We start from the raw sequence: 27749 nt of genomic DNA on the forward strand, positions 1-27749 counted from the left end.
CAGGGTCTCCCTGCAGCCTCAGCTATCCAGGAACTCACTATGTGGACCAGGCTGGCCTCTAACTCACAGAGATCCGCCTGCCTCTGCCTCATGAGTGCTGGGATTAAAGGCGTGTGCCACCACGCCTGGCTTCAAGAAAGTATTTTTAAAGAATAAAAAATTTGAGAGAGTCTTAGACTTTTGGGCACGCGATAGACACCAGAGGCATACCCCTACAAACATCCCTTAATTCAAAGACTCGTGAGTTTGGGAGAGCTGAGCTGGCCCTGTGCCCCACCTGGACAGCCTAGAGTGAGGTCAGGGCAGCTCTGCTGGGCTGCACAGGTCACACACTTCTCTTAGTAGGGAAATTTGAGCCCTGCCATGCTCCAAACCCCTTCACCCCCACTGTCCACTATGTCCAGGCAGACTCTGAACCTGTAATGATGGCTCTGGTTCAGGGTCAGCATCCTTCTCTGACCCAGTATCCTTCACCTTCTCTGTCCTAAACACACTTGTTACCACAGGCCGCAGACATGAGAGTGATCTGAAGCTGCCCCCCCTGAGGTAATGCTGGCCAGCCTCCTGGCCAGGACCCCAGGCTGTCCCCAGAGCTAGAGACTCAGTGCATGCTCTAAAATGGACACCCTGTACTGTTGGGACCTGTACAGCAGCGATGGGCACACCTAAGAGAGATTATATTAAAGCTGATACAGCTTAACACAGCAAGGTAAGGCATCCTTCGCTCTGTGCCAGGTCCAGCCTTCACCAGAGCATCTCACCCTCTCTCTGATGTTCCGAAAGCCACTTTGGGTGGGCACCCCCATAAGTCATGTGACGCAAGTAATATGTCTATAATTCAGAAGAGAAACGGTAACTCGTCCTAGCAAAATCATCAACTATATGGGGATTACATTGCATAGTGGAGAGCCCAGGTCCTCCTTAGAATACTCCTAGGAGACAGCAGTCGAGCAGGTGAATCCAGTGATGCCCAGGAGGCCGCCTAGGACTCCAATGGGGAAGCAGTGCTGATATTGGAGTCCAAGGAGCTTTGAACCACCTGGCAGGTGGGACCAGTCACTCTGATCCTTTTCTGGTTCTGCCAACATTCCATGCTGTTTGCTGGATGAACCACACCCTGTCCCCACTGTTCTTCCGTGGAGAGGTGGCTTGCTGCTCAGATTCACCACCCTTCCTGAGGGGTGGGGTTGTGTGTGGCTGGAAAGTGACTGTGGATGCGGAAGCACGCCCTCCCTTCCGCTCCCAGATCTCAGCTTGGACTGGGGTGGAGTTTCACTCAGCATGAGGTAGGCACAGGAGTGGCTCAGCTGCCGCTCTGCCTGAGAACGAGGAGTGAAAAGAGCTCCTCGGCTCAGCATTTCAACGTGGCCAAGGAGACAGCAGAGCCCCCCAAAAAGTAACCTTACCCACAAATCATTGTGGCTGACACTCCTGGTCCTTATGTAGTGATGTGTGATCAGCAAACCTGAGAGATTCATGATTAACATCTTTTCAATTGGAAGCCAACGTGTCACATGCCTTTAAGGAAGGAACTTACCTGGTGTGCACATGTGTTCTGCAGAAACATGCTGTCTTGTGATAGAGGAAGAGGCCCAGGAGTCTTCTCAATCTCTGACCTCATTAACCGTCCATCTTCACCAGGAGCTGGTCACTGGTGAGCGTCACTGCAGGAGCATGTGTACCATTCCACACAGCTATGGCAGGACAGGGATGGCACTGGCCAGGATGGGCTGCTCCGTAGGTCTCAGGATCAGCCCCACAGCTGTGGCGGAATGGGATGACGCTGGGTGGCTCTGAGGGATGGGCAGCCCTGATTGTCTCAGGATCAGTCACAGAGCTGTGACTCCTCTGGCAGTTGTGGCCCGTTCTCTGGAGACTCCCCTGGGGTTGTGGTTCATGTTCAGGAATGTCATGTGGAGTTCCTGGTGGCTGTGTGATGAATCACAAGCCAGCCTCGTGTGGCCTTGACTCTCTTGTCATTGAGTCTTCAGACAAGAATAAACCTCTCTACCCTAGCCTTCTATGTGGGAGAACCCTTGGCCAGCATATCTCAAGACAGGACAACTGAGATGCATGTTTCTAATGTTTCTATCAATACTTAACTATTTAAATGTTTAATTTTTAAGTTAAGACATAAAAGGCAAATATATTCTATTTTCAAAAATGAAAACAATGTAGCGAAGCAGGTCTGCCTCCTCTCCCCAAGCACCAGTCTCTCTCTGTTGTTTGGAATAGGTTTGGTGGCACACACCTCCGATCCCATCACCATGGAGGCAGAGGCAGGTAGATAGATCTTGGTGACACTGAGGCCAGCATAGTGCACACGGTGCACTATGAGCGCGCGGTGTCCTGGGTATGCTCAGAGGAACTATCAATGCCTTCGTGGGAACAGGAGCCTGTGTATCCCTTCTATTTCCCTGAGATAAAGAGCGGGACCTCCCAGGGAGAGGTGTGGTCAGGGCTGGCTCTGGCCCTTCTGGAGACTCATCCTCGCAGATGCCACCTGCTTTTTGTAACATGAACGTTGATATGGGGTTGTGAAGTCCGGCTGGCATGACATATGGTGAATATTGCGAGCCACTGAGGGGGGTGATGTGAGGGCCGCACAGATGGCTCCGTGAGGAAAGCACTTGTGAGTTGGGATCCCAAAAACCCATATAAAGCCAGATGCTGTAGCACAGGTTGGTAATCCCAGAGCTCCTACTCTGAGATGGGAGGCAGAGGCAAGAAGCTCACTGGAGATTCGAGGGCTAGCCTGCTGTGTTCAGTGGTGAACAAGAGACCCCAACTCAAACAAGTTAAAAGGTGAAGATTGACACCTGAGGTTGTCCCCTGACCTCCACCCGCATGCCCAAACTCACATACATAAACACACATATACATGCAGTACGTACACACATACATACACAGAATAGAAAAAGAGGATGTTGTGGGCTTAACTAGCTGGATCTCAGAGAGACTCGAGTTTTTAAAAAGATATGAAACAAGTGTGTGTCATGACGCGTTTACAGAGAGGGAAGAGCATGGATTTGTGTTTTCTGTACACAGGTAAAACACTCTGGAAAGCCACCTAATAGATGATTCCATTCACCGTGTCCTACAAGAGCTGCGTGGCTGGGTTTGGGACTGGAGTGGGAAGGGTCTGGCTGTACCTCTGCCCTGTGAAATTTAAATCGTGAATATAAAACGATACCTGTTAAAGTTTAAATTGGTTTAAAATGTGTGGTCATGTATATAAATGATTTATACGTGTAGGAAAAAAAAACCCAGTGTCAAAGCTATTGAAGTGTCTGTATAAAAAAACGTTTTGAATTTTCTAGAATAGTCCTGCATTAATGTGATTGACATTACTGCCCATGACTGAAGGTTGGGACAACCAAAATACAGAAATCCAGCTTTGTTTCTGTCATATTAATTAGACGTTCAGGACTGCCAAAAACTGAAATCGTCTCTGCAGGTGCCTGCCTTAGGGTTCCAATGTGCTTATTTGTCCACTGTGGCCTTATGTTTGAGAGTTCCTGGTGTGGATTGAGTAATGAGGCTAGAAAGCGGGGCCAGCGAGCTCACGCTAAGAGAAGCCGGTTTCCAGGCTCTGCATGGAGACCAGCGGGGCACATTCATTTTTATTGTGTTCCGTTGTGTTAGGCGGTGCTTTAATTCGCACTATTTCAGCTCATAGACCTTGCCATCGATGAAACTAATTGCATCAGAAACAGCCAAGGAACTTCACAAGCATTCGAAACACATAAATAACGCCACCAATTAGCCTCCATGCTGCACAAAGTCTCCATCTTCTTGTCAAAAGCCTGTGCGTACGTTGCTCTAATTGCACCCTAGGAGGCAGGGAATGGCGGAGTGTGCTGGGGATAGGAGGGGGTAACTGCTTTTCAGGGGGCAAAGGGCATCCTGGGACTGAGGGCATGTTCTCCACCCAAGCCCAAATGAGCCCTTTCCAGCAGAACCAGGCTCCAGAGCACGTGGTCGGGGACTGAGGGAGAGCACTACGAGCAAGTGTGCACCCCACAGAGCACCTGTTCTTTCTCTTTTACGGGACAGAACCAAGTTCTCCAAAACTGCCTGACCCAGGGCTTCCTAGGCCCTACCATGGGAAGTTCACAGAGTCCAGAGCTGTGTTTACGGCAGCCTAAGGCTGAAGGATGATGGCGGGGGCAGCAAGGTGTTGCAAACTCAAGACCCAAGGGAGACACCAGGAGACCCCTTTGCCCAGAGGAGGCAAGTCTTACAACCCTGTTTCCCACCATGGAGCAGTACAGAGTGGAAGGCATGCCTTTGCTGGTCTCCTTCTGAGCTCAGGGAAGGGGTTCAGTGCTGGTGAGGCCAACTGTGGATGCCAGGCAGAATGCTCCCTGCTGGTCCAAGGACACGCACCCTCAGGTCCAGGAAAACAGAGGTTATGGAGGACAGACTTCATAAAGTGGGACAGGCCTCTTGACTCTGGGGTATCTGGGACCTTGGGAAGTATAGTAGATCCAACAATGTCCAAGAGTTCGTGGACCCCAGGTGCTGCTTGGTGCCAGCAATGTGGTCTTGTCTCAGGGTTGCAGCGTCTCCAGTCTCTTGGAGAATGAAGAGACCCTGGACCTTCCTGAGGGTGTCTGTGTACTCTTCTCATGGGAGTCCTGCTGATCCCGCTGACGTGTCTTTTCTAACTGCCCTAGTTCTCTTCTTGGTGAAGCTACCCATTTGCTCCTCAGAATGGATGACAGCACGCTCTTGCTGTGCTCCCCTTGGAGAGAGAGCTGCTGCAGCGAGCTGTCCTCAGAAAGTGGTGCCTGCTGTTCATTGCTGGGATCCCTGAGTGACTGGGGCCAGGGTCTTGTTCTAGCACCAGGACTCTCCGTACCAGCTGCCCGGGCCTTGCTGGATACCATGTCTCTCTGCTTGCTTAATTTCTGACTTGTTTCTCTTTTCTTTGATTGTTCTCCACATGAGAGGTGGGAAGGGCAAATGACAGGCCCATTTGCCTCTCTCTATGGCCATGCATTACTGTACCCATCTAGTCAGGCACAGAGCTGGCAGTTAATGTGTGCCAATCACATAGTAATTGATTTAAGGTTGAGAGACATGAATTCTGTTTCCAGAGAGCACACAGATATGAAATGGGTCCCTTAAGTGTGTTATGAAAGAATCAAGACATGCAATCCATATTTAAAATCACCCACAGGCAGGAAGGACTCCGCTCAGTGAGGCAGCCTTGGTACAGGCTTTGAGGGGTATGGGAGCAGAGCTCTCCACTGAGAAGAGAAGGACGTTACCAGGCAGAAAGGGAGGCAAGTCCCCAGAATCTGAGCCATGGAGGCACCAAGGAGGAGAGCTGGGTCTCAGGGGCAACCTCTACTTGGCGTCACCTGATGTAGAAGTGGAGGGCGCATGGCCAGCCCAAGGAGAGCACTGGAGCCCCACTCGTGGGTTGCGGACAGAAATGCTGAGGCTAAGGTCCCCATCTTCTGAGAAGGCAGAACACATAATAACCAAGGAATCTGGTCTATTCTGAAGTTCCCGTGTTGCCCTCCATGTGGAGGTCCAGAAATTCAGGGAGGCCAGACCCCCAGCTCAGTTCAGGTAGCAGTAAGGGCCACGAGCAGCCAAGAAGGGGACAGCGTTGCTCCAGGGAAACAGAATCTTGAAATCTCATGTTGAGGACTGTGGGCAGGGGAGAATTCCTAGAGAGAGGATCGGATGAGCTTCTAACCCTGTGGAGGGCAGGAACAGCCCATGAAGGGTAAGGAAAGCCCAAGATCAGGTTTGCAAATAGAAGAGCTAATTCATGGACCAGAAATTCTGATTCAGTTTGACAGAGAGCAAGGACTCCCTGGGGTACAGTCCACAGAAATGTGGAAAGGCAGACAGACCACAGACAGCAGCTGCATCTGTGTTTCCCGAAAGAAGGGTCTCTTTCTACCAGATGCTGCACAGTAAGTATAGGTTGATTGCTTTGAATCTTTCATATTTCTAAAAGAGTAGTCATTAAAAATGCAAGTTCCCTGGGAAATATCTAAAGCCTCCAAAGTATAGAAAGTCGTTGGTCGTGACTTGTGGCATCAGAGCACAGCCACGTTGATCCTCTACCTCCTCATCCTTGAAAAAGGCTCCCGCCCTTGTTATCAAAGTTCGTTTTGTCTGGCTCTGAGGACAGGCTGGCTTCTTGACGCTTTGGCAGTGAAATCCTTCTTCCAAATGATGGCGGTCTGCTCCAGTGCCAACCTGCATCGGATCGTGCAGCCTGACGTGAAGAATGAACATTACATGCACCAAAGTGCTTCCACCCTTCAGCCCAGGACCGGCGATCCCAAGCCTGCATTCCTTAAAGGTTATGTTTGCCTTAAACTAATTAAAGCCATTTGTATCAAATGACTGGAAAAACTTCCTTTTGAAAATAGAGAAAATAACTGGAAGGTGTTGGTTAAGACAGAAAGTCCGAGTTAATTTCATCAACTGAGCTGTGAACTGCGCTATTAATTTTATTACATTTAAATGTGAGAATAAATCAGTTAGGTAAGGATTGCATTTCCATGTAGATTAGTCTGCAGAAGTCAGAGCTGACTCTATCTGAGTTCTCTGGAGGAGAGGGGCCAGCCACAGCCACAGCAGCAGACATATAAATCAAAGGCTGCTAGCCGAACACAGTTCCAGAAGTTCTTTGCAATCACCTTTTGCTTCAGTTATGAGGGTTTCCGGGGGAGTAAGTACCCCTTTGTGCTTTGGACGCAGGCTGTTCACTTAAATCATGCACACGGAGTATCCTAGTATAAATTCATAATAAATCATAATTTATGTCTAAGAGAGTGCTTAAGTGTTTGCTGTTTTTATGTCAGGAGCTTACTGAGCTTCTCCAGTGTGAGCACCACCACGCCCCCCCGGAGCCAAGTCACGGAAACACTGGCCCTGGGGTGCATGAGACTAGCTCAGTTGGATTTTGGGACCCAGTGGGCACTGGGATCCTGTGTTATGAATACCGTCAGTAGCGGGTATTGTACACATGCTATGGACTTTACATCTCAGTCCACAGCCACTTCCTTCACACATCCTATTCTGTTGATGGAAAAATAAAAATTCAGAGAAGGTATGTGCCCTTGTCATCATGAGCTGTCAACTGGCACAGCCTAGAGTCACCTGAAAAAGTCTCAATTGAGTAGCTAATTGTGTTTCTGAGGTTGGTCTATGGACATGTCTGGGAGGGACTGTCTTGTCTTAATTCGTGGAGGAGGGACCAGCCCACTGTATCAACACCATTTCCTGGACAAGTGGTTCATGTAAGAAAGCTGGCTGAGCAGGAGCCTGTGAGTGAGCCAGAGAGTGAAGGAACTGCCAGTGGCATTCTTCCTTGGGTCCTTCCCTGACTTCCCTCAATGGTGGACTGTGACCTGGATGAGCCAAATAGCCCCCTGCCACCCAAGCTGCTTTTATTTAGAGTGTTTCATCACAACGGAGATCAAACTGGAACAGTAGCAATTGCCCCTTATTGCTCATGAGTGGCCCAGCAGAATGTTGACTTCTGACCCTAAGCTGCAGTATCTGAGCTGAGCCCAGATTCCTGGGGGACAGGGTCACTGTTGCTTCCTAGTCTGCTGACTGGCCTTTCCAACCAGGTGGAAGCTAGGCTTCTCTCCGCTGTGCTGGCCACAGCTCCCTCCGCCCTGCTCCACACCTGTCTTGCACCAGGCCCTGACAGAGAACCATAGGACTGTCACTCCTGGTAACCAGGGCAGCTAAAGATCCCAAGGCCCCAGGATCGCATACTCAGATCCAGTGGGCAGTGCAGGGGGTATGCTTTTACCAGCTTGAGCCCCAGAACTTCCCTCTCACAAGACTAGAGTGGCAGGAAGGCCTCCTCCTGAACACAGCATCTACCCTAGACACCCAGCAACACCCTCCCAGGAGGTAAAGACAGACCTCAAACCAGGATCCACTCTGCACCCACAATTATCCCATTGTAGATTCAAGCACCACAAATCTCTCTCTTGTGTTACAATTGCTTTAATATTGAATCCTATTTTTATAAAATGTTCCTATTTGATAAAATTTAATGATGTAGTTTAGAAAATGAATACATTTAATCGTGACTTTCTCTTCTATATTTAACTGAAGGTTATGTGAAAAGGTACTTTGAGGAGGTTTTAAAATATAATGTGGTGAACACTACTGTCAGCATCTGAATGTTAGGCAGCCACATTTAATTTTAACCTTGTCAAAATGCATGTTAGACTAGCACGAGTGCTTCTTCAAGTCCCATCTCTTGTATAAACTCATAGTGGGCAGTAGACAGTGGCCTTAAAAAGTCTTCAATGTGTGGGGCTGGAGAGATGGTTCACTGGTTAAGTGCACTGGATGTTCCTGCAGAAGACCCAGGTTCTAATCCTAGTACCCACATGGTGGCTAACAACTGTCTGTTAACTCCAGTTCCAGGGGATCTGACGCCCTCTTCTGTCCTCTGTGGGCACTGCATGACACAGGTGCACTACATACACTCAGGCATACCACTCATAACATAATTAAAACGTAAAAAAGAAAAAGTCTTCAATGTGGAAATAAAATTAGGTTTATGTACAGAATATACTGTATATAATGTGCCTGAGGCTCTGGGAGGGCCTAGTTTGTGCTTTTGGCTCTTATACTAGTGTGACCATTTGCTAAACTCACCACAGGGGGATCAGGGGTGGGTGCTTGCAGAAAGTCTTGGCACTGACAGGCTATGGCCCCTGATGTCAGCAGAGGCTGAGTGACAGGGCTAAATCCATGTAAGAGGGACCTCGGGGTCCATGTAACAGCAACACTCACGTGCAGCCTTCTAGTGAGAATGCAGGACTGTTACACTCTGGTGTCTTGAAGGGGTTACCGCAGGGCTCCTGGTGGCACTTTGATTTCTCATTACACAATTAGCTGTGGCTCTGAGGTGCGCAGTGCAATCATCCCATCTGTTGACTCTGTGACTGACTTGATGAAAGGAAGAGCCATCAAGCGAGGAGCGCCAGCCCTAGGGGTGTTTTAGTTCCATGGGTGCCTCTGCTGTGAGTTCTCAGGGTCCCAGGAGCCCTCGATGTAGGCTTAGGTAAAGGTGGCATGGATTCAGATTTGTGTTTGAATGCCTCTTGTTCCTCCTGACTGAGCTTTGGTAGGTGGGGTTGCAGGCATCTCTCACCTGGTTCTGAACGGGCCTCAGGCAGCTGGAGTATTAGCAGGTGGAGGTGTGCTCAGGCCATAGGAGGGCAGGGTGCTGTGGGAGGTGCTGTGCTGGGCTGGTGGGGCTGTATGGTGGAGTGTTTAGAGGAGAGGATGGCAGTGCTCCCTGGAGATGGCTGGGTGGTGTGCTGGATGTGGGCCCACGGTGCTGTGCCTACGTCACCCCCAACTCCTGGCAATTTTGCTGAGGCCATTTTGCTTTAAGCACATCTTTTGGAGTGAACATGCAGCCTGCAGAGGAGCTGCCTGAGGCCATGAGCTGCCCCTGATGAGATCCCTGGCACACACTCCTCAGAGTGCCTTGTGCTGGGACCTGTGGACTACTGTGGGCCTGAGGTGTGACGCCTCCCTTCAGACCCCAAGTAAACACCCTGGAGCTGATGTTACAGGTCCTGGAAGGAAAGAACAGTTTAGAACAAACACCCTGGAGCCCAAAGGAGAGGAGAGACTTTATAACTGTCCAAGAATTGTATAGAACATGGCCACAGGCCGGGGCCGTGTCTAGGGGTGTAACATAAGTGGATCTTGACCTTCGGTCACAGTGGAGGGTTCTGGATTCTGAAACAAGAAGGTACAGCACTTACATCTGTGACGCTGGAACCTCACAATAGTGTCTGTGGGTGCATGTGCGTGCACAGATGTATCTGTGTGTACCTACATATACAGGTGTCTGTGTTTATACACCTGTCATTGTGTGCGTGCACCTGTGTGTGCACATGTGTTTCTGCATACCAACCTGTGTGTACAGGTGTCTGTGCCTGTGTGTATGCACCTCTCGTTTATATACCCGTTATTGTATATGTGCACCTGTGTTTCTGTGTATGAGCCTGTGTGTACACGTCTGTGTGTGTCTGTACTTGTGTGTACATGTCTTTTTCTATGCACATGTATGTTTACACACCTGTCACTGTGTGTGCAGCTGTGTGTGGTTGTATGTGCATGTATATGTGTGTGTGTGTGTGTGTGTGTGTGTGTGTGTACAGCATTGGCCTCTCAGAGGGTTAGACACCTAGTCCCATGGTCTTGGCCCAGGTACTAGGGTTCAACTTAGACAATCCCAGCTTTCTGTTTCATAATACCAAGCTTAAAGGAGCACCAGCTTCCAGGAGCGGGGGCTCGAGGCTCTGCGGGATGTGGGGAACGGGGCACCTGCTTCGGTCTTTCAGCAGCTGTGACTCCGTGATGCCTTAAATGACAGATGTTGTTTAAATGACTGAGCTTGCTACCGACACAGACTTAAGCTTTTTTGGAACAAGGTCTACACTTTTCCTCTCAGCAGAGTCAGAGGGAGACATTTTTAAGAGCTGCCTCTTGCCTCTCCCTATGTTTCTCTCCCTTCCCTTCCTCTGCTCCAGCCCAGCCCATCTGTCCCTCCTCTTCCCTGCTCCATGTCTATGACCAGATTCTGCTTGTACCAGGTGCCTGATCCCAGAGTGCTCACAAGATATGATTTTTCTAATAGAAATTGTCTACTGGCCTACCTTTAATACCTTGAAATGAAAAGAACCTGGGACATAACACTTGAAATCGACTGGGTCACCTATAACCCATTCTTTCATCTCGCCAGAGGGGTGGACGGGGAGCTGGCTCTGCGGTCACTGCCCAGACTCCCACATGCCCCCCACTTCCTCTGTACACAGCGGATCATAGGCTGCATCTCTTGTGGGTGGCTTCAGTGCCCTGCTGACCCAGGATGTGACTTGCCCAGTACTGTCATGGACTTGACATGTGCAGTGCCAGGCATGCTGCATTCTCAGGGACCCCCATTGTGTCCCAGGTCCCCCACTTCTCCTGCTGGAGGCCAGGGCAGCTGTGCCGTGGTCTCTGTCTGCAGCTGGTACTGTAGAGGTCACAGTGTTCCTGTACTTCCAATCTCACGTGGTGCTCCTCCTCCAGAGTTTACCTGCACCAGGGAGCCAGAGTGTTGCAGGTTCTGGAACATTCTAGGAGAAATGACCTATCACCTCACAGGCCATTCAGTCCAGTGGTGACACGGGGTGTTGGTGCGTAGGGATCTGTGGTCTCTGTATGCAGCTGGTACTGTAGAGGTCACAGTGTTCCTGTACTTCCAGTCTCACGTGGTGCTCCTCCTCCAGAGTTTACCTGCACCAGGGAGCCAGAGTGTTGCAGGTTCTGGAACATTCTAGGAGAAATGACCTATCACCTCACAGGCCATTCAGTCCAGTGGTGACACGGGGTGTTGGTGCGTAGGGATCCTGGAACCTTCCTGAGGGAGCCAGCCCTGCCCTCCTGTCAGAATGTTTTACCACCTCATTGGCACAGGGAATTCCAAGAAGAGAAAAGTGGGTGGGAAATTAATTCTCTCTGTCGCTTGTCAACTCTGAAATCAACAACCTGTGAAAGATTTAGGAGGACTCAGAAGTGATTTGCTTTGCAATGAAAATGATCTTCAGTATGGAGCTCAGGGAGGTCCCTAGGGTCCCTGCTGGAGAGCTGCAAGCTGGGAAAGCCACAGGGTCATCTCACAGACAGATGTCAAGAGCCCAGTGCAGACTGACCCAACGCAGTGTTCTTACTGACTGCAGGAGCTTGGGCACAGCTTGGCAGTTCCTTTGCAGAGTGGTCCTGATCCTGTCCTTGGCCCCCTGGAAGGGGCTCTCTCGGGGGACGGTGACCGTGTGGCTGCCACTGTGCTCCCAGCCATCCCGGAGGCACTGATGTTGGGTCCGTGCGTCCCGAGGCTGGCTTTACGCTAAGGTGGTAAGCTCCTCGTCCTGTTCATGGAGCTGTGCGTCAGAGGACAGGCCTGCTGCCTGCTGCCACCTTGCTGGCTCCTGCACTCTAGCTACCTGGCTCTTTTGATATGGCTGCAGCTCCAAGGGTTCTGAGGAGTCCTCTTTCATGGGCCAAGTGCTGAAGCCCTGGGAGCATCCCTGACCACTGACATCGCTTCCTTCATCTCTCTACATCAACAGGGGGTACCTTGTGAGGGGAGAGTCCTGTGAGTTTTGAGCCAACACCAGTCAGTCCTTGTGACTCTCACAGTTCAGACCTCTGTCCTCCCAGACTGCCCTGTAACCTTGGTATTTCTCTCGGCCCTCAACACTGCCAAGAGGAAAATCAAAGCTAGGGCCTCTGGGGAGCCCTTCACGCCAGAGTCAGGCTTGATCGATAGATGAAATTCAGGAAGGTATTACCATCACACCTCACTCCAAGGGTGGTTATATATCCTGTGCTCCCCCAGGTATGTGGGGGCCTGAAGTCTTACAACTTGTTGATTTTGCTCCATAAACCAGTTCTTTCTGCCACTCCAGGGAGTACTTTATGACAGCATCATTGGGGTCTGTGGGGAGGTCCAAAGCAAAGAGTACTTAAGCATGTCAGAGTGGACCCCGGAAGTGGCCCATGGAGAGCCGTAGAGTGAGCACTTTCACGGTGAAATGGCCCAGTCACAGACCCAATTATGTATGGGGCCCGAGGAGGCGCCTCACATGCCCCCACAGGGTCTACAAAATCAATGGCTGTTAAAAAGTGCTGGCGATTAAGGGAACCACGCAGGGCAAGATATAAGCATTTGTCACAGGTATTTGGGGGATATGTGCCTGCTATGAAGAGCTTTAAAATGATCATCAAAAATATTTTCTCCAAGAAGCAATCGGGAGGAACAGTGTAAGCCCATGTATCTGCAAAGGTAGGCTTTAAGAGCTGATCTTTCCAAAGATCAACTGTTCTCAATAAAAGAAAGATTTCAGGATGCTGTCCTAAGATAATGGCGGGGTAACCTAACCAACACTTCATTCAGGAAGAGTGTTAGACACCTGGCCTCACTGCTGATTGCGCTGACATTTTTGCCATGCATGTTAATTTGCAGAATCTCAGAAGATGCATACATTGCTTTTAACATGACCACTGTGTTGTGTTTTGACATGACCACTGTGTTGTGTTTGACATGGCCACTGTGTTGTGTTTGACATGACCGCTGTGTTGTCTTTTGACATGGCCTCTGTGTTGTCTTTTGACATGACTGCTGTGTTACATTTTGACATGACCACTGTGTTGTGTTTGACATGGCCACTGTGTTGTGTTTGACATGACCGCTGTGTTGTCTTTTGACATGGCCTCTGTGTTGTCTTTTGACATGACTGCTGTGTTACATTTTGACATGACCACTGTGTTGCGTTTTGACATGACCGCTGTGTTGTGTTTTGACATGACCGCTGTGTTGCGTTTTGACATGACCGCTGTGTTGCGTTTTGATATGACCGCTGTGTTGTGTTTTGACATGACCGCTGTGTTGCGTTTTGATATGACCGCTGTGTTGTGTTTTGACATGACCACTGTGTTGTGTTTGACATGACCACTGTGTTGCATTTTGACATGACCGCTGTGTTGCGTTTTGACATGACCACTGTGTTGTGTTTGACATGACCACTGTGTTGTCTTTTGACATGACCGCTGTGTTACATTTCGACATGACCGCTGTGTTGCGTTTTGACATGACCGCTGTGTTGCGTTTTGACATGACCGCTGTGTTGTGTTCAACATGACTGCCGTGTTACAGTCACAGACTGCAGTGCAGGGTTGGATCCAGCCTCTTCCTTGCTAGGCCCGTCCAGTCTTGTTCTGTGCAGCTTGCACTTTATGGCATTTTGGATAAAGTCCAAATCAAATGACTTGTGGCTCATTCTTGGGTAGTAAAAACTCGTCCACTCATTTCTAGTCACAGAATAAGTCTCAGTTCGGTAATTAAATATCTGGAGTCCAGGGCAGTAATCAGAGCATCTAGCTTCCCTTGAAGTCTGACTTCCCTCCTCCCATACCTGGGTCTGCTTTGCACTGGGTCACTGCGAGGCAGGACAGGAGGGAGGTGAGGGTGGCTTGTGCTCACCTCATCCTTCTCTACCCAACAAGTGCTGCGCACAAGGCAAAGCAGCTCTGGACTTCCCTGGGCTCCTGAAGCTGGCAGTGCCCAGGGCTTCTGGTCTTTCTCACAAGAGCTGCCCACAGTTGATCCGGGGGTACCCTTCTCTACAGCTTTCTCATCACGGGTCCCTGGACATGGGTCCACGTGTTCCTCTTAACTGCTCTGTACATCCAGACCTCACTCCTAACCTCTGCCCATTGTCTTCCTGAGGCTGCAGCAGGTGTGGTGAGCAACAGGTGCCCACCTGTTCAGAAGCCACTGAGCTGACTTTCCTCTAGTCTTCTGTACCCAGGGTGCCAAGCCCAAACCCACCGCTGGAGCCTCTCCCAAGGCATAGCAAGTGACAGGTATAGGCTTTGTCCCTCTGACCACACCCAAATCTTGCTAGTGATGATCAGGATAAGGGCTGGTCTCCAGAGATCATGGAATCCCACTGTGGGACCTTGAAGTCCTACTCTAACCTCTCAGTGAGTAGGTCTGATTTCAGTCACTTGGCCAATGACCTATCCAGCCATGTCTCCATAGTGATACGTCATTGAAACTGGATGACAAGCTGGGAATCTTCTGTCTGAAGGCATGTTCAGTTTCCAGGTGCCCAGAGAAGGCACACAGGGTTAGGCACTGTCCCCCACCCCAGGTCCAGTGTCGACGAGAGTCAGGAAGGTGTGAGGGAGCAAGGACAGAGACTACTTATTTAATGAAATGGCCTCACACTTCTCTATGCCTCGTTGGTAGACAAGCAAAGTGCTGATGGGACTTTAGACCATTAAATCTCCCCTGACAGCAGAAGACAGCAGGTAGCTGGTGAGGTGTGGACAGACTGACACTGGTGAGCTGAGGCCGGTGTCTTCACATTCAGATGGAACCTTTGGGGGAAGCATACCTGCGACTCCAGAAGGAAGCCCCTCCCCCACATCTCTCCTCAACATCTCTCCCAACGTCTCTCCCCAAAGCCTCTTCCCGTCTCTCCCCAACGTCTCTCCCCAACGTCTCTCCCCAACGTCTCTCCCCAAAGCCTCTTCCCAACGTCTCTCCCCAACGTCTCTCCCCCCAATATCTCTGGCTCATCTCTTCTTCATTTTTAGTGAATTCTTGCCCTTGGGGTCACAGGTAGATGGCCATTTCTCTAACCCGTGTCCTCTCTCTTCGCTCTTCTGTAGGATGGTGACATAGTTACCTGCTGGTCCTGTTCTGTGGAGGGTGGAAGCAGGAGTGACTGGGACTCAGGATGGGGACTGGTGCCCAGGTTCCTTGTACCTCACACTTTGGCAAGGAATGGTGTCTGGCTCAGAGTTCTAGAAATCCTTTTTTATTACATATTTATTTATTGTGTGTATGGATGTATGTACCATGGAGTGCGTGTAGCAATCAGAGGACAACTTACTGGAGTCAGTTTTTTCCTTCTACTGTGTAGGTTCTGGGGCTCAAGCTCAGGTCATCAGGCTTGGCACCAACGCCTTTACCCACTGAGCCACCTTGCTGGCCCGAGTTCTAGAACTCGATGCACTCAGCAGCTCTGCTTAGCGTCCCGGATGAGGGAATGCCTTGTGTGTAGTTTCTTGACTTAGATTTGGTTATCTGTTGAATGGAAAGCTGATAGGCCAAACCTATTTTTTTTCTATTTTGTCAGTATTGGGGGTCCACTCCCAGGTGTCCCACATACCAGACAAGAACTCTTCCACTGAGTCATACTTCAGTGCTATCCAAGCTGATCTTGAAATGGATCTGTAGACTGTGAGGCCAGGCCTGAAAGTCTCTTGGTGGAGGCTGTGGCAGGTTGTGCAGGAATTCTGTGGTCAGCATGGCTGAATGCTGTGTGAGAAGATGAGTAGAACATCCAGGAGGAGGAGGCCATGATGTCATGTTACATGCCAGCAGCTTGAGGGAGGTTGCTTCTTCAAGAACAGGGGCCAGACCTCTGTCCACAGAGGAGAATGCTAGCCAGGACATTCTGTAGAGTGTGGTACTCAAGGGCCTCACTGTGCTCATGACATCCCCTGAATGCTCACGCCCACTCCCAGACAGAGGGGAGGAGGCAGAGATGATCGTATGTGTTTCTGCCTGGTCCACATGCTGCACCTCTGGAGTATAGGACTGCTCATCCCTTGGCCAGAGCTTCCCAGCTGCTCTGTGTCTGAAACACAGCTGCTAACTGGGCATGCTTCAGTGAGGATCTTCCTCGTCCACAGCTCAGGAGAGGGATGCCCCACAGCCTCCGGGCTCTGCAACCACAGCCTTTAGGGCGAAGATGCCCATCATGGGTATGATGGTAACCTTACATAGGGTATAGGCTTCAGGCTTATATGGCCCCTTCCACCAACCTGCATAAAATAAGTGGAGAGAGCATGGTCCCAGCAGTGAGCTTGATGTTGGCCATGGGTAGAGCAGGAAAGACTGCAGGTGAAAGGTGCCAGGATGGCCTCTCCACTTTGCCCTATCACCTCTACCCTCCAGATGTTGGCTCCAGTGAGGCAGTCAGTCAATATTTGTGTGTTTGTGTTTGCATGTGTGTGCACACATGTGCATGTGTATGGGGTATGCACATACATGTGGAAAGCCAAGCCATTTCTGCCATTGCCTGCATTTCCCTCTGAGACCCTCCCGACAGCTTGATGCCAGCGGCTCTGGATCCAGCTTGGGAGATAGAAGTGTCATTTTGTCCTGTCTCTCAAACCGTGGGGTGCTTGCCTACACGTCCCTGCTGATCTCTCTCTGCTGTGGTGCTGGGTGCTTAGATGGTTTGGTTTCTTGTCTATTCTTGGCATTAAAATAGTCATCAGTCTTACTGTATTTTGTTCAAAATGTTTGCTTCTGCATAACGTAGAAACGTTAGGTAGACGTTTTAGAAAAAAATGAAAATATTAAATTGGTTTTCAGGTTTGGAGTTGCTGGTTTTGCCTTTTTCTTTATCTCCTCATTTATACAATTATTCTTTAAGTGAGCTGATGGAAAACCCAGCGCATTTGGTGATAAGCAAGTGTACTCCGCGGCCTGGCTAGCCTGGAGCTCACTGTGCCACTGGCAAGGCTGGCTGACCCAGGGTGCCCGTAGTGGTCACCAGCCGTCAAAGCTACAACAGGCTGGTTCTGTGTCTCTCTCAGATCCTTGTCCTTGGTGGGGAAGGAATGGACTCTATCCATCCTCAACCCGTGTAGCCTGGTCACACGGTATGACCACAGGTGATTTAGATACTAAGCACAAGCCTGTGGAGTTTGATTGCACTGAGGAAACTTCTGACTTCCTACAGGCCTGGGAACTGCTCCTCTGTTCTGGGTCCACCTGGGCTGAATCATTGGCAATGGTAACACTCTCACTGCCTCTCACTGTGTGCTGAATCACCAGAGGACTGCCCCAGTCCTGGACCATCCCTTTCAGGAACATTCTCCCGGAAGGGAGACCTTCTCCATCTAAAACATTGTGGGGGACACTCAGGGATAGACCTGAAAGAGAGGTATTCAAGTCAGGGCCATGGATGTCGGTGGTGGACACTGGCTGTGTCAGGCGGTGGCCCAGGTGCAAGACCTGAGACTGATGCTCGGCATCCCCAGCGTCAGAATAACATTATGACATTGTCATTAGACTGTAATTGAAAGGCCAGGACTGGGGCTGGAGAGACGGCTCAGCAGTTGGAGCACCGGCTGGTCTTTCAGAGGACCTGGGTTCAAGTCCCAGCATCCACATGGGGGCTAACAACCATCCATAACTCCAGTTCCAGAGGATCTGATGCCTTCTTCTGATCTCCGCTGCATTGCAGGACACAGGTGCACTTACATACATGCAGGCGATACATTCATACACCTAAAATAAAAGTAATAAAATATTAAAAAAAGAAAGGACTGCACTACCTGCCTACAAACTGTGCGGTGTCTGACATGGAACGTTAACACCTGCTGCTTTCGCCACAGATAAAAGCAAAGAGCACAGCCTTGTGTCCCGTCCTCCTGCCCTGATGCTGCGTGCCCCAGAGAGGAAGAACCTGGAGGGTGACAGAGAGGACAAGGTGAGTGTAGACCCTGAGCTTGTCGCAGAACCACATACCCCGGGGCCAGAGCATCTGGGGCCAGGGCACCCTCACACACACCTGGTTCCAACGTGTCATTTGTGAAACAGCTTTACCAGTCAGTCCTGAACCACACCTGAATCCAGGCTGGCAACTCCAGAACCCCAAGGGAAAGGAGGGTCCAGACAGGGCCAGCAGAGCATCCCAGAGGGCAGCCCTGCCCCACCCGAGCTCCTGGGCAGCATCTGCTGGGAGGGAGCTTGCCTTCCTGGAGGAGGGTCCAGACAGGGCCAGCAGAGCATCCCAGAGGGCAGCCCTGCCCCGCCCGAGCTCCTGGGCAGCCCCACCCGAGCTCCTGGGCAGCATCTGCTGGGAGGGAGCTTGCCTTCCTGTTCAGGTCACACTGTGTCTTCTTTCAAAATGAAGAAAAGGCATCTCTCTCGGTGCCATTCAGAGTTAGATGTTATTGTTGGAGAAATCCCAAGACACTGCTGCTCTTAAAATGTTCTAGTTTCAGGCTGTTCTCATCACACTTTTGCCAAATCGCCTTTTAAGGACTAGCCAGGGCGGTGTGTGGGATGTGGGGTGACAGCACAGTCCTGCCTCTGATATCCCAGAATTCCCTGTGCCCTATACCTGAGACTCACAAACTGCGGGTCATCTGCCCTACCCCATTTGATGCTGTGGAGCCTCTATGGCTCGGGACCTTTCAACGGCCTCTCCTACTTATCTTTCTGGGGTGCTTGTCCTGCACACCACTGTGAGTGCACTGTTCTTCCTGGTCCACACTCACCTATTAGCCTCATCTCAGGAAGTCATCACCCCACTGCTTATGTCTTACCGAGCTCTAGTATCAGTGTTTCAATGGCGAACACCAATGTGTTCACAAGCATGTGTTAGTGCAAATTAAACTTTTGCCCTGATCTGTGAGTTTTCCGGATTAGCATTTATACCAGTTACATATTAATTACCAGCCAGTCTGGTACCTTCTATAAATACACGCTCTACCACTGGGTTACTCAAGCCTAATTCACTTTTATTACTTCGTAGTGAAGCGGGAGTTTTATACCATGATTAGCCATTTTTATCACCAACAGGAAATCATAACCAGCATGTGCCTCATGAAGTAGACCTTGATAATTAGCTGGAGAGAATCCTAAGATTGCCAACTTTAGACATTGGTCCCATCACAAATTACACCCTACCGTATTTACTTGAATAATTTAGCAGAGGTAATTTGGTACTCAGAGGCTGTGTTCAGTTCTATTGTTCAATTAACTTCATAATGAAAACCCCCTCCAGTTTTCCTAATTGGATTAGCAATATAAAACTTGGCCACATATATATATTTTTTAAGCAAGTGTTTCTGAATACTCCCCATTAAGCCAATTATTTACCCTAACCTTATTTTCTTGTACAAAATGAAGATATTTTCTACTACCAGAAAGATCTGAAAAAAAAAAAAGCCCCACAAATCCTTGTTCTTATATAACTGTAAGGGATGACGTACAAGTTATAAATTGTTTACTAAGTGCAGTTAGTAGCCAAGAAGAATGGTTAGTAGCTACGAGAACTCCCACAGGGACACGGACACGTGCAGGGGTGCATTGTGTCTCAGCCGTACCCCCTTCAGGCTTGCCTTCAGCCCAGAATGGAGCAGGCTTTCTGGCCATCTGCGTCCATCGATTTCTTGTCCTGCTCTGTTGGAAGGGACCGGCTGTCCCTGTCTATAATGTAGTCAGCAGGAAGCGTTTTTGCCTTATTATCAAGGACATTACCAAAGAGTCAAGCTGGGCAGATTTGCTTTCTTCAGATTTATGACTTGATTTTTAAAAAAAATTATTTTGCGTTTTTTAACATTTTATTTATTATTTTTATTTTATGTATCATATTTTATTTTTTGCCTGCATGTATGTAAGTGCACCCATGTCATGCAATGCCTGAGGAAGTCAGAAAAGGGTGTCAGAGTTCCATCTGGAGCTGGAGTTACAGATGGTTGTTAACCACCATGTGGGTGCTGGGAACTGAACACATGTCTTCTGCAAGAGCAGCCAGTGCTCTCAACCTCTGAACCATCTCTCCAGCCCTGATTTATTTTGTTTTTAATTATGGGTATGTATGAATATACATCTGAGTGCAGTACCCCCAGACACCAGAAGGGGGTGTCAGATTCCCTGAAAAATGACCGCTAGACTGCTGTCTGAGCCAGGTGATCCAGAAAAGGGGACTCACCCTGAGCAACCAGACCTAAGGGCCCTGTTCTCACTTAAGAATGTGGATGAACTGGGTGTGGTATCTTGAGAAAAGCTCTGTGGCTCACATTGGAAATTCCAGCACTCAGGAGATTGAGGCAGGAGGATCACTGTGAGTGTGAGTCCAGCCTGGGATACATAATGACTTCCAGGCCAGCCTGGGCTAGAGTGGGCTTGTCACTTCCCATGCCATAATGAACCTGGATGTGTCAGCCCCAGCTATGTCAAGGCCATCTTGCAGCTGGAGGTTCTCTGTCTCTATACACAGTGCTCCATGCACATTGACTCTAGCTGATGAACACTGGAGGATTCCAGTGAGATTTTTCCACCCCACCCTGTGGATCTGCAGCACCCTCATGGCTCCCCTGCCTGGATCTGAGCAGACAACAGGGGACACTAAAGAGTGCCTTGTGTGGGTTGTTTGCCCTGTCTGCAGTGCAGTCCAGTGTCAATTCTAGCCTTCGCTGTGACTGTCCATTCTGGGCTGTTTTGCTGGTATCCAGTGACTGCTCGAGGCATCCCCATGTGCAGGGGACTGTGTTACTTTCCTCTTTGTTCCTGTAACTGAGGGAGTATTCAGGATTAAAACAGCCCTGTCTCTCCTCTTTTTTTTTGAAAGGAGCCTCCACCTGTGCTGGTAAAACGGGAGGACACGGAAGCCAAAGGCAGTAGACCTGTGGCCTCGACGCCAGTGCCCGGATCCCCCTGGTAAGACACCCTGAAACTGGAAAGCAGTAAGACTTGACTTTACCTTGTCCAGTGTCTGCTTGATGTCATCAAAGAGAGAGTGCATGCTCCTTCAGTGTGGGCCTTAAAAAATGAATTACTCTCTTGACCCAGAAAACCCTACAAAATCATGCAAATCAAGAGGTTCCAACCTTTGTGCTCACTTTAAGAACGCACGTGAAATGGCCCAGGCCATCAAGGGTGTGCGTATCCAAAAAGCCACCAAGTATCTGAAAGATGTCACTTTAAAGAAGCAGTGTATGCCGTTCCAGCATTATAACGGTGGAGTTGGTAGGTGTGCCCAGGCCAAACAGTGGGGCTGGACACAAGGTCGGTGGCCCAAAAAGAGTGCGGAATTTTTGCTGCACATGCTTAAAAATGCAGAAGGTAACGCTGAACTTAAGGGTTTAGCTGTAGACTCTCTGGTCATTGAGCACATCCAGGTGAACAAATCGCCCAAGATGCACAGCAGAACTTACAGAGCTCGTGGTCGCATTAACCACACATGAGCTCCCCCTGCCACATTGAGATGATCCTCACTGAAAAGGAACAAACTGTTCCTAAGCCTGAAGAGGAAGTTGCACAAAAGAAAAAGAAATCCCAGAAGAAACTGAAGAAACAAAACTTACGGCCCGGGAATACATTGAGCATAAAATAAACGCAGATAAAAGTAAAAACAAAAAAAAAGACTCTCCAGTGCATAGCCTGCATAATTTCTACTGTCACATCTGTGAAAAGAAAGATGACACTTAAGTGGTGAAATTCTTCTGCTAGTGTATTTTTGTGCATTAAAACAGCAACATTGTCACATGCAGATCAGTGAGAGTCAGTTACTCAAGGTAAATGTAGCATCCTGTAAGCTGCCCGGGAGTTTCTTCCCTCTCTGCAAGAAGGAACACAAGGGCGTGGATGTTCATTAAAGGCGCGTCTCACTCTCTCCTGCTGTTCTCAGAGGATTCTGATCTCTGAGTATGCCTTACTCCAAAGGACCCTCAACTAGGGAGCTTCCGTCTTTTGGTTTTTAAAATTACCCTTTTCTAATGGAGCAATTTGGAACCAGGATAAAAAGGGTATTATATTAAAAATAAGTTCTAAAACCTGACAATTGGAGTGTAATACACAGATGTGAGGAAATGCAAATCCAACCAGGAGAAGTATCAGTGGAGGCATAGAGTACCAGGGCAGCACACACTCGGGAAACAGCAGCAGGACATCAGGCTATCAGGGCAACACACCCTCCGGGAACAGCCATGGGGGCATCAGAGTAATGCATGCTCAAAGAACTGTGAGGCGTGCATCGGGAAGAGTGGCCCGCTCACGGCCCCACGTACACTGTGCAGGGTCTGTGGAGCCCTGTCCTGCTGTCTGTCCTAATTAGAGAGATGACACAGATGACATGTCTTCTTATTCACAGGGCAGTGTCGGTGCCCCAGCACCGGCAGCCTCCCCTTCTCCACCCTCAGCTTAAAGCGCTCTGCAGCCAACAGTGCCTGGGAGCCGCCTCCCCAAGCCTACCAGGTCCCAGTGCTCTCAGTGACTGTTGATCAGTTCAATTCTGACTTCAGCTACTGGGTTAGGGCTTAAGACTCAGCCCCAGGAGAGTGCCTCATGAAGATGCCAACAGTCCAGGGCCCCTGCAGGCTACCAACAGTCTACCCAGCTGATTACAAATCCAGGGCCTCCCACTGTGGGCCTCCCCTCGGCTTCCGTGATGATTCTCTAGAATGACTCACAGGACTCAGAAAAGTGCTTTAGCTGTGATTAGCTATGATTGCAGTTTTATTATGAAGGATATGACTCAGGGGCTATGAATGGAAGAGGAACACAGGGCACTGGGGTGGGACAGTGCATAATGCTTGCCTTCCCTGAACACCTACCTGGCAAGTGAACATGCTTTCAGGGCAGTAAGATCCTTAGCTTGTCCTGCAGTTTCACCATGGAGACATGATTGGATAGGTCAATGGCCAAGCTGTTGAACTCATACCCACCTTCCTGGGAGGTGGAGGCGGGCCTACAAGTTCCCACAGTGGGATTCTATGATCTTTGGAGACCAACCTCCATCCTGAACATCACTAGTGAGACTCGAGTGTGGTCAGAGGAGCAAAGCATGTTCCTGTAACTCAGCAAGTCCCAGAGTCTCAGGAACTAGGTGGCAGGACCCAGAAGAGAGGCTATGCATAGAAGGAGATGATATGTTGTTCATTCCACATGTTTCACACATGTCTCTAAGGTAGGGACACTACGGTCACAGCTCCCATGGAGTCACCCTCATGGTTGTAACTACGGATGTGGCCTTGAACACTAGAACCTTCTAACTGAGATCTCTGTGGCTTGCCTTCCTCTGATTTGGTGCCTTACTACAGAATGCTATGCGTGACCTGGCAGTCAGCAGGGTTCCTGGGCTCTGGCTCCCCCACACTCCTGCTACAACAGATGCTTGGGAGTCACAGAGGGGGGCTTGATCCAATTGGAATGGAACACCCTGACCCAGAATTGCATAGTTATTAGGCTTTTAAGAGTGGAACAACCAGTTGGAGATACTCAGAAGATGAAATGAACAAGAACGTAGAGCCAGTGGGGAGGAAGGCCTTCATTGGGTTAGCCAGGGCAGGGCTGTGAGGGTCAGGTGCAACTAGAAAGGGTTTGGGCTTAACAGGAGGGGAGAGCCACAGAGATCCCACTGGATATGCAAACCCCTCATCTCCTGCTGCCTGAGGCTGGTAGAGGGCTGCTCCTGGCCCCTCATGTCTCAGTGATAGACACAGACGATCTACAGCAGAGCCCAGCTGGGTACTGCATAGGACAGCCAGCCACAAGAGGAATGCTAAATACCCACATGTGGGTAGAAGAGGTTCATTCCATGGACCAGTCATAAGTGAGCTTCCTTCCTCAGAAGCTGCTGCTTCCCTTGCATCCTTTGCTTTGTGGGTCTCTAACTTCAGTTCCACTTTAGCTAGAGCACTTTATTTGCTGAGTGTCCCTTTGGCAAAGGATGTGTGTGTGTTCAAAGGCCCTCACCAGACCTGGATACTCCTCAGGGAGGGGAAGCTGCCAGAACTCAGGTATGTTGCTGGTGTGGATGAGAGGGACTTTGAAGATGCCTGGAGTGACAGCCTTATTAATCCTGGTATCACACATGCAGAATCCTGGGGGCCAGACACTTTCTGACACACTATCCACCCCAAGGACAGAGTTCCTCTGCATGGGGAGCCACAATCAACTGCCTCCATTAGGACAAATCATTGCTGCCACTCTTGGGGTTCACCAGTGTCAAGTTATCCATAGTCAACTAGATACTCTGGGAACCTCCAGAGGCACAGGAGCAGGACATCAGCTCCTTCACCTGCCTCTGTTGTCCTGGCCCACCTGCACTGGCCCATGGCTATGTAAAGGAGTCCTCAGGGCAGGAAGAATGTCCTCCATAGTCAGGGGCTCCCCTGAACTAACTGCTGTTGAGCAACCCCATTCAAGTCAAAATCAGATGCTCATTGGTAGACAAGGGCAGGCCAAGATGAATGCAGCTCAGCGGGCGGTGATGACCCCACACCAGCTTCAGTCTGTCACAGCCCAAACCCAGGGAGCTCTGGGGCCTCTGTCACAGCCCTGGGCATCCCCCACAGTGACTGGTGGAGGAGCTCTCACCTGGTTGTGGGCAGGTTGTGGTTTCCTGTTTGTCTAGAGCCAACAATCTCTAGGGTATTGGCCCTTCATCCTGCTGAGGCCTGGAAGGCTGTTGTGACTGGTGGAAAACAGGACAAGGGGACATGGTCCTAAGGGGAGCAGCGGGGAGGGTGACAGGTGACAGGACGTACAGGTAGGGGGCAGACAAGGCCCCAGGGGTCCCTTGCTTCTCCTGGCTAATTGCTCAAGTGCTCTGCCTATGTCCAATGGAATCCTATTCTTCTTGTTCCCATGATGGGGCATCTCTTGCCTGTGGTTTCTGGCCAGTTAAGCATAGGCCCTGAGCAGTAGGATCAGTGCGGAGGACACAGGCAACCAGCCTGGGTCGGACCCTCAAAGCAGACGCTTTGGCAGCAGGACAGAAATCTCAGACCAGCAGCCTCCTGAGGCCCCCCGGGCAGAGGTGACGCGCCGTTCAACAGAGCTGACTTGGATGCAGGGGTGATCACCCTGATCCTCAGAGCTGCCTGGGTGACTGGGACCAGAGCAAACAAATAGGAAGTTATGGAATTCTTCAAAACATGAAAACAAAGTTTACGTGTTGATGCTTCATTATGCCTGTGTGTTTTATCAGACTGAGCTAAGGTGTGGGGTGTCTGAGGGGACTTCACAGCTGCGCAGACAATTGCAGGACTGAGGGTAAAGACCAGGCAGCATGTTTCTTATTGGCACCCGAGGAAGTGGTGAGGTTGTACAGTGGTTTTAATGTGGGAGAGAAGGGTGTATCTGTCCTCCACAGGACCACAACACGTAGAGCTCAGTGAACCCAAGCACGGTGCTAAAAGCTGTGGGAACGTCCTAGGTTCTTCCTGTGTGGGAGTCCCTCCTCTAGGCCAATTGCCAAGAGATGGCCAGATGGATGATCTCCCAAAGCATTAGCGTAACACTAAGCACTTGAGAAACAGAGCATCGATTCCCTGATCTTCTCCCCTGAATAGAAGTGGAGCGAAGGCCATTGGCCTGTCTTCTCAAAGTGGGTGCCAGTTTAGCTATTAAAAATGGTCCTTGAGTCCAGATTGATGACTTCAGCCAACTCTTCAGTTCAAAAAGGCACACAACTTAGTGCTGTTGGGTGGTTTCAAGAGACCCAGAATCTAGGCACAGCCTTCAAAGAGCTAAGGAGTGAAGTGTGTGTGCGCCCACTTCCACACAAAGTGAGGCCATGTCTGTCTCTGCGTCAGGAGGCTGAGCGTGGAGCTTGACCTCCGGCCCTTCTGAAGGAGCTGAGCTACTATGTTTCTCATTGAAATGCTTTTCTTAGAATCGTTGATGACATGGGGACATTCAAAGGTAATTGCTAATCCAAGTGTAAAATCTAGAGCCTTTGGCTCAAGACAATAAAGGCCAACATCCAAGATTAATTAGCATCTTAAATCATTTTAAAAATTATGTATTTAAAAACAACAAGCTAATTTCATGAAATCTAAAAAATGTGTACTGAACATTTAGCATCATATAATTTTTCTAAAAATGCCCAGATTGATGTAGTTAAAGCTTTATGTCAGGGACTTGTCAGTAGAGTTCTTTGTGAAGTGACTTGGAAACAGAAAGAAACTTCTGTCAAGGAGTTAGGGCATGCTGCTGTCATAAAAGTGATATGCTCTGAGGCGCTCCCTCCTGCAAAAGCCCATTCACGCTGGCGTCCTAAGAAGCAGACGTAAAGTTCAAGAGGCACATGGTCCAAGGAGCGTGGTGCATCACCAGATGTTGGTGGGGGACATATTGAGAGACCCATGGCAAGCAGACCCTGTCAGGCAAGATATGTTTTGATAGAAATGCTATAGGCACTGGTCACAGAGCCATCCTGCAAACAGCTGGGTGGGTTAAGTCCCAAGCACATTCTTTCTTTCCTGGTCATCAGTTTTATGTTAATAGCATGTCTTTACTTCTGACTTCATTTGATATTTTAATTATGTCATGGCCATTAATTTATTTACTGCATGTGCTATTTTAAAAAATAGAATCTCTGGGTTTGTAAAAATGTAAGTATTTTGATTGACGTTAAAAAGAGCCTGTATCAATGCATGTTCTCGAGTGAAGGTGCAGGACTGCTTCAGAGAGAACGGAGTTCCCTCAGGTGCAACACAGATGGATGCTTGACGAGATGATGGTGATTAGGAGTTACAGTTATTAAGAGAGAGGTGGCTGGCCACACCAGTGCGTGTCTGTTTTTCATGTGACATGTGATCGTGCACGCTCAGCTGAGAGCGAGCATCACTCTTCTTTGAGTACATAGTGCTGAAGGGAAACCAAATGTCACTTTGTCCCCTTTGCATAATTGAGTCTTTTATTATGTCAGAGAAGGGACAGGTGAGACGTTACTGCTGGGGAGGGGGGCCAAGCGCTGAGTTAAATGTCAAAGTGCTTAGTTATGGCAGATCAAGGAGGAGGCAGGAGGTAGCTGCCACTTAGACCCTGACTTTATAGGCCTCTGGGGGCGGCCTCCAGGGCGGAGGGAGAGGAGGAGTGTGTGGCTTCCAGCTCCCTGTGTTTTTATCTGTCTCCAGGCAGGCATACTCGAATCTTGAGAAAGTGCTGTGAGGCCCAGACGATCCTCTGTGGCCACTTGTCTGTGATTCTGACTGAGTGGGAAGGTCAAAGGTCAGAGTGGCTGCGAGAAATGATGCCCTGTGGTCTGAGGGAAGCTGGAACCTGGGAAAGAGTGAAGGAAGGGCAGCTTCGTGCCTCCACAAGGCAGACCTCGGAGGTAGCCCTGGACCTCAGCCAGGTTGGGCTCCTTGTTCCTTGGAGACCCTGCGAGTGTGGACAGAAAAGGCCTGTGCCCACACTGAAAGGTTTAATGCAGAGTGGCCCCGAACTCTAATGGGCTGCCCAACTCCTGATGATAGGCTGCACATAAATTGGAAAATAGGAGTATACAAACCAGATACAGCCCCAGCACTTCAAAGCTAGTCAAAGAAGCCAAAAGGGGGGCTGGAGAGATGGCTCAGAAGTTAAGAACACTGGCTGTTCTTGCAGAAGACCCGGGTTCAAATCCCAGCAC

The 27749-nt window shown here is 49.6% G+C and overlaps 1 protein-coding gene and 1 pseudogene across 1 annotated transcript in view; both read left to right on the forward strand.

Moving 5' to 3' along the window:
• Nucleotides 1-27749, forward strand: part of Tcerg1l (transcription elongation regulator 1 like) — a 254902-nt gene that overhangs the window by 163833 nt on the left and 63320 nt on the right. Inside the window, exons 10-11 of the mRNA XM_017801666.1 lie at nucleotides 17992-18086; nucleotides 20958-21046. Of these exons, the coding sequence (XP_017657155.1) occupies nucleotides 17992-18086; nucleotides 20958-21046 (184 nt within the window). The remainder of the gene's footprint in view (nucleotides 1-17991; nucleotides 18087-20957; nucleotides 21047-27749) is intronic.
• LOC108491504 lies at nucleotides 21054-21856 on the forward strand (annotated as a pseudogene).

The sequence above is a fragment of the Nannospalax galili genome, unplaced genomic scaffold (assembly GCF_000622305.1).
Source record: "Nannospalax galili isolate Female #2095 unplaced genomic scaffold, S.galili_v1.0 scaffold1223, whole genome shotgun sequence".
Classification (NCBI taxonomy): domain Eukaryota; kingdom Metazoa; phylum Chordata; class Mammalia; order Rodentia; family Spalacidae; genus Nannospalax; species Nannospalax galili.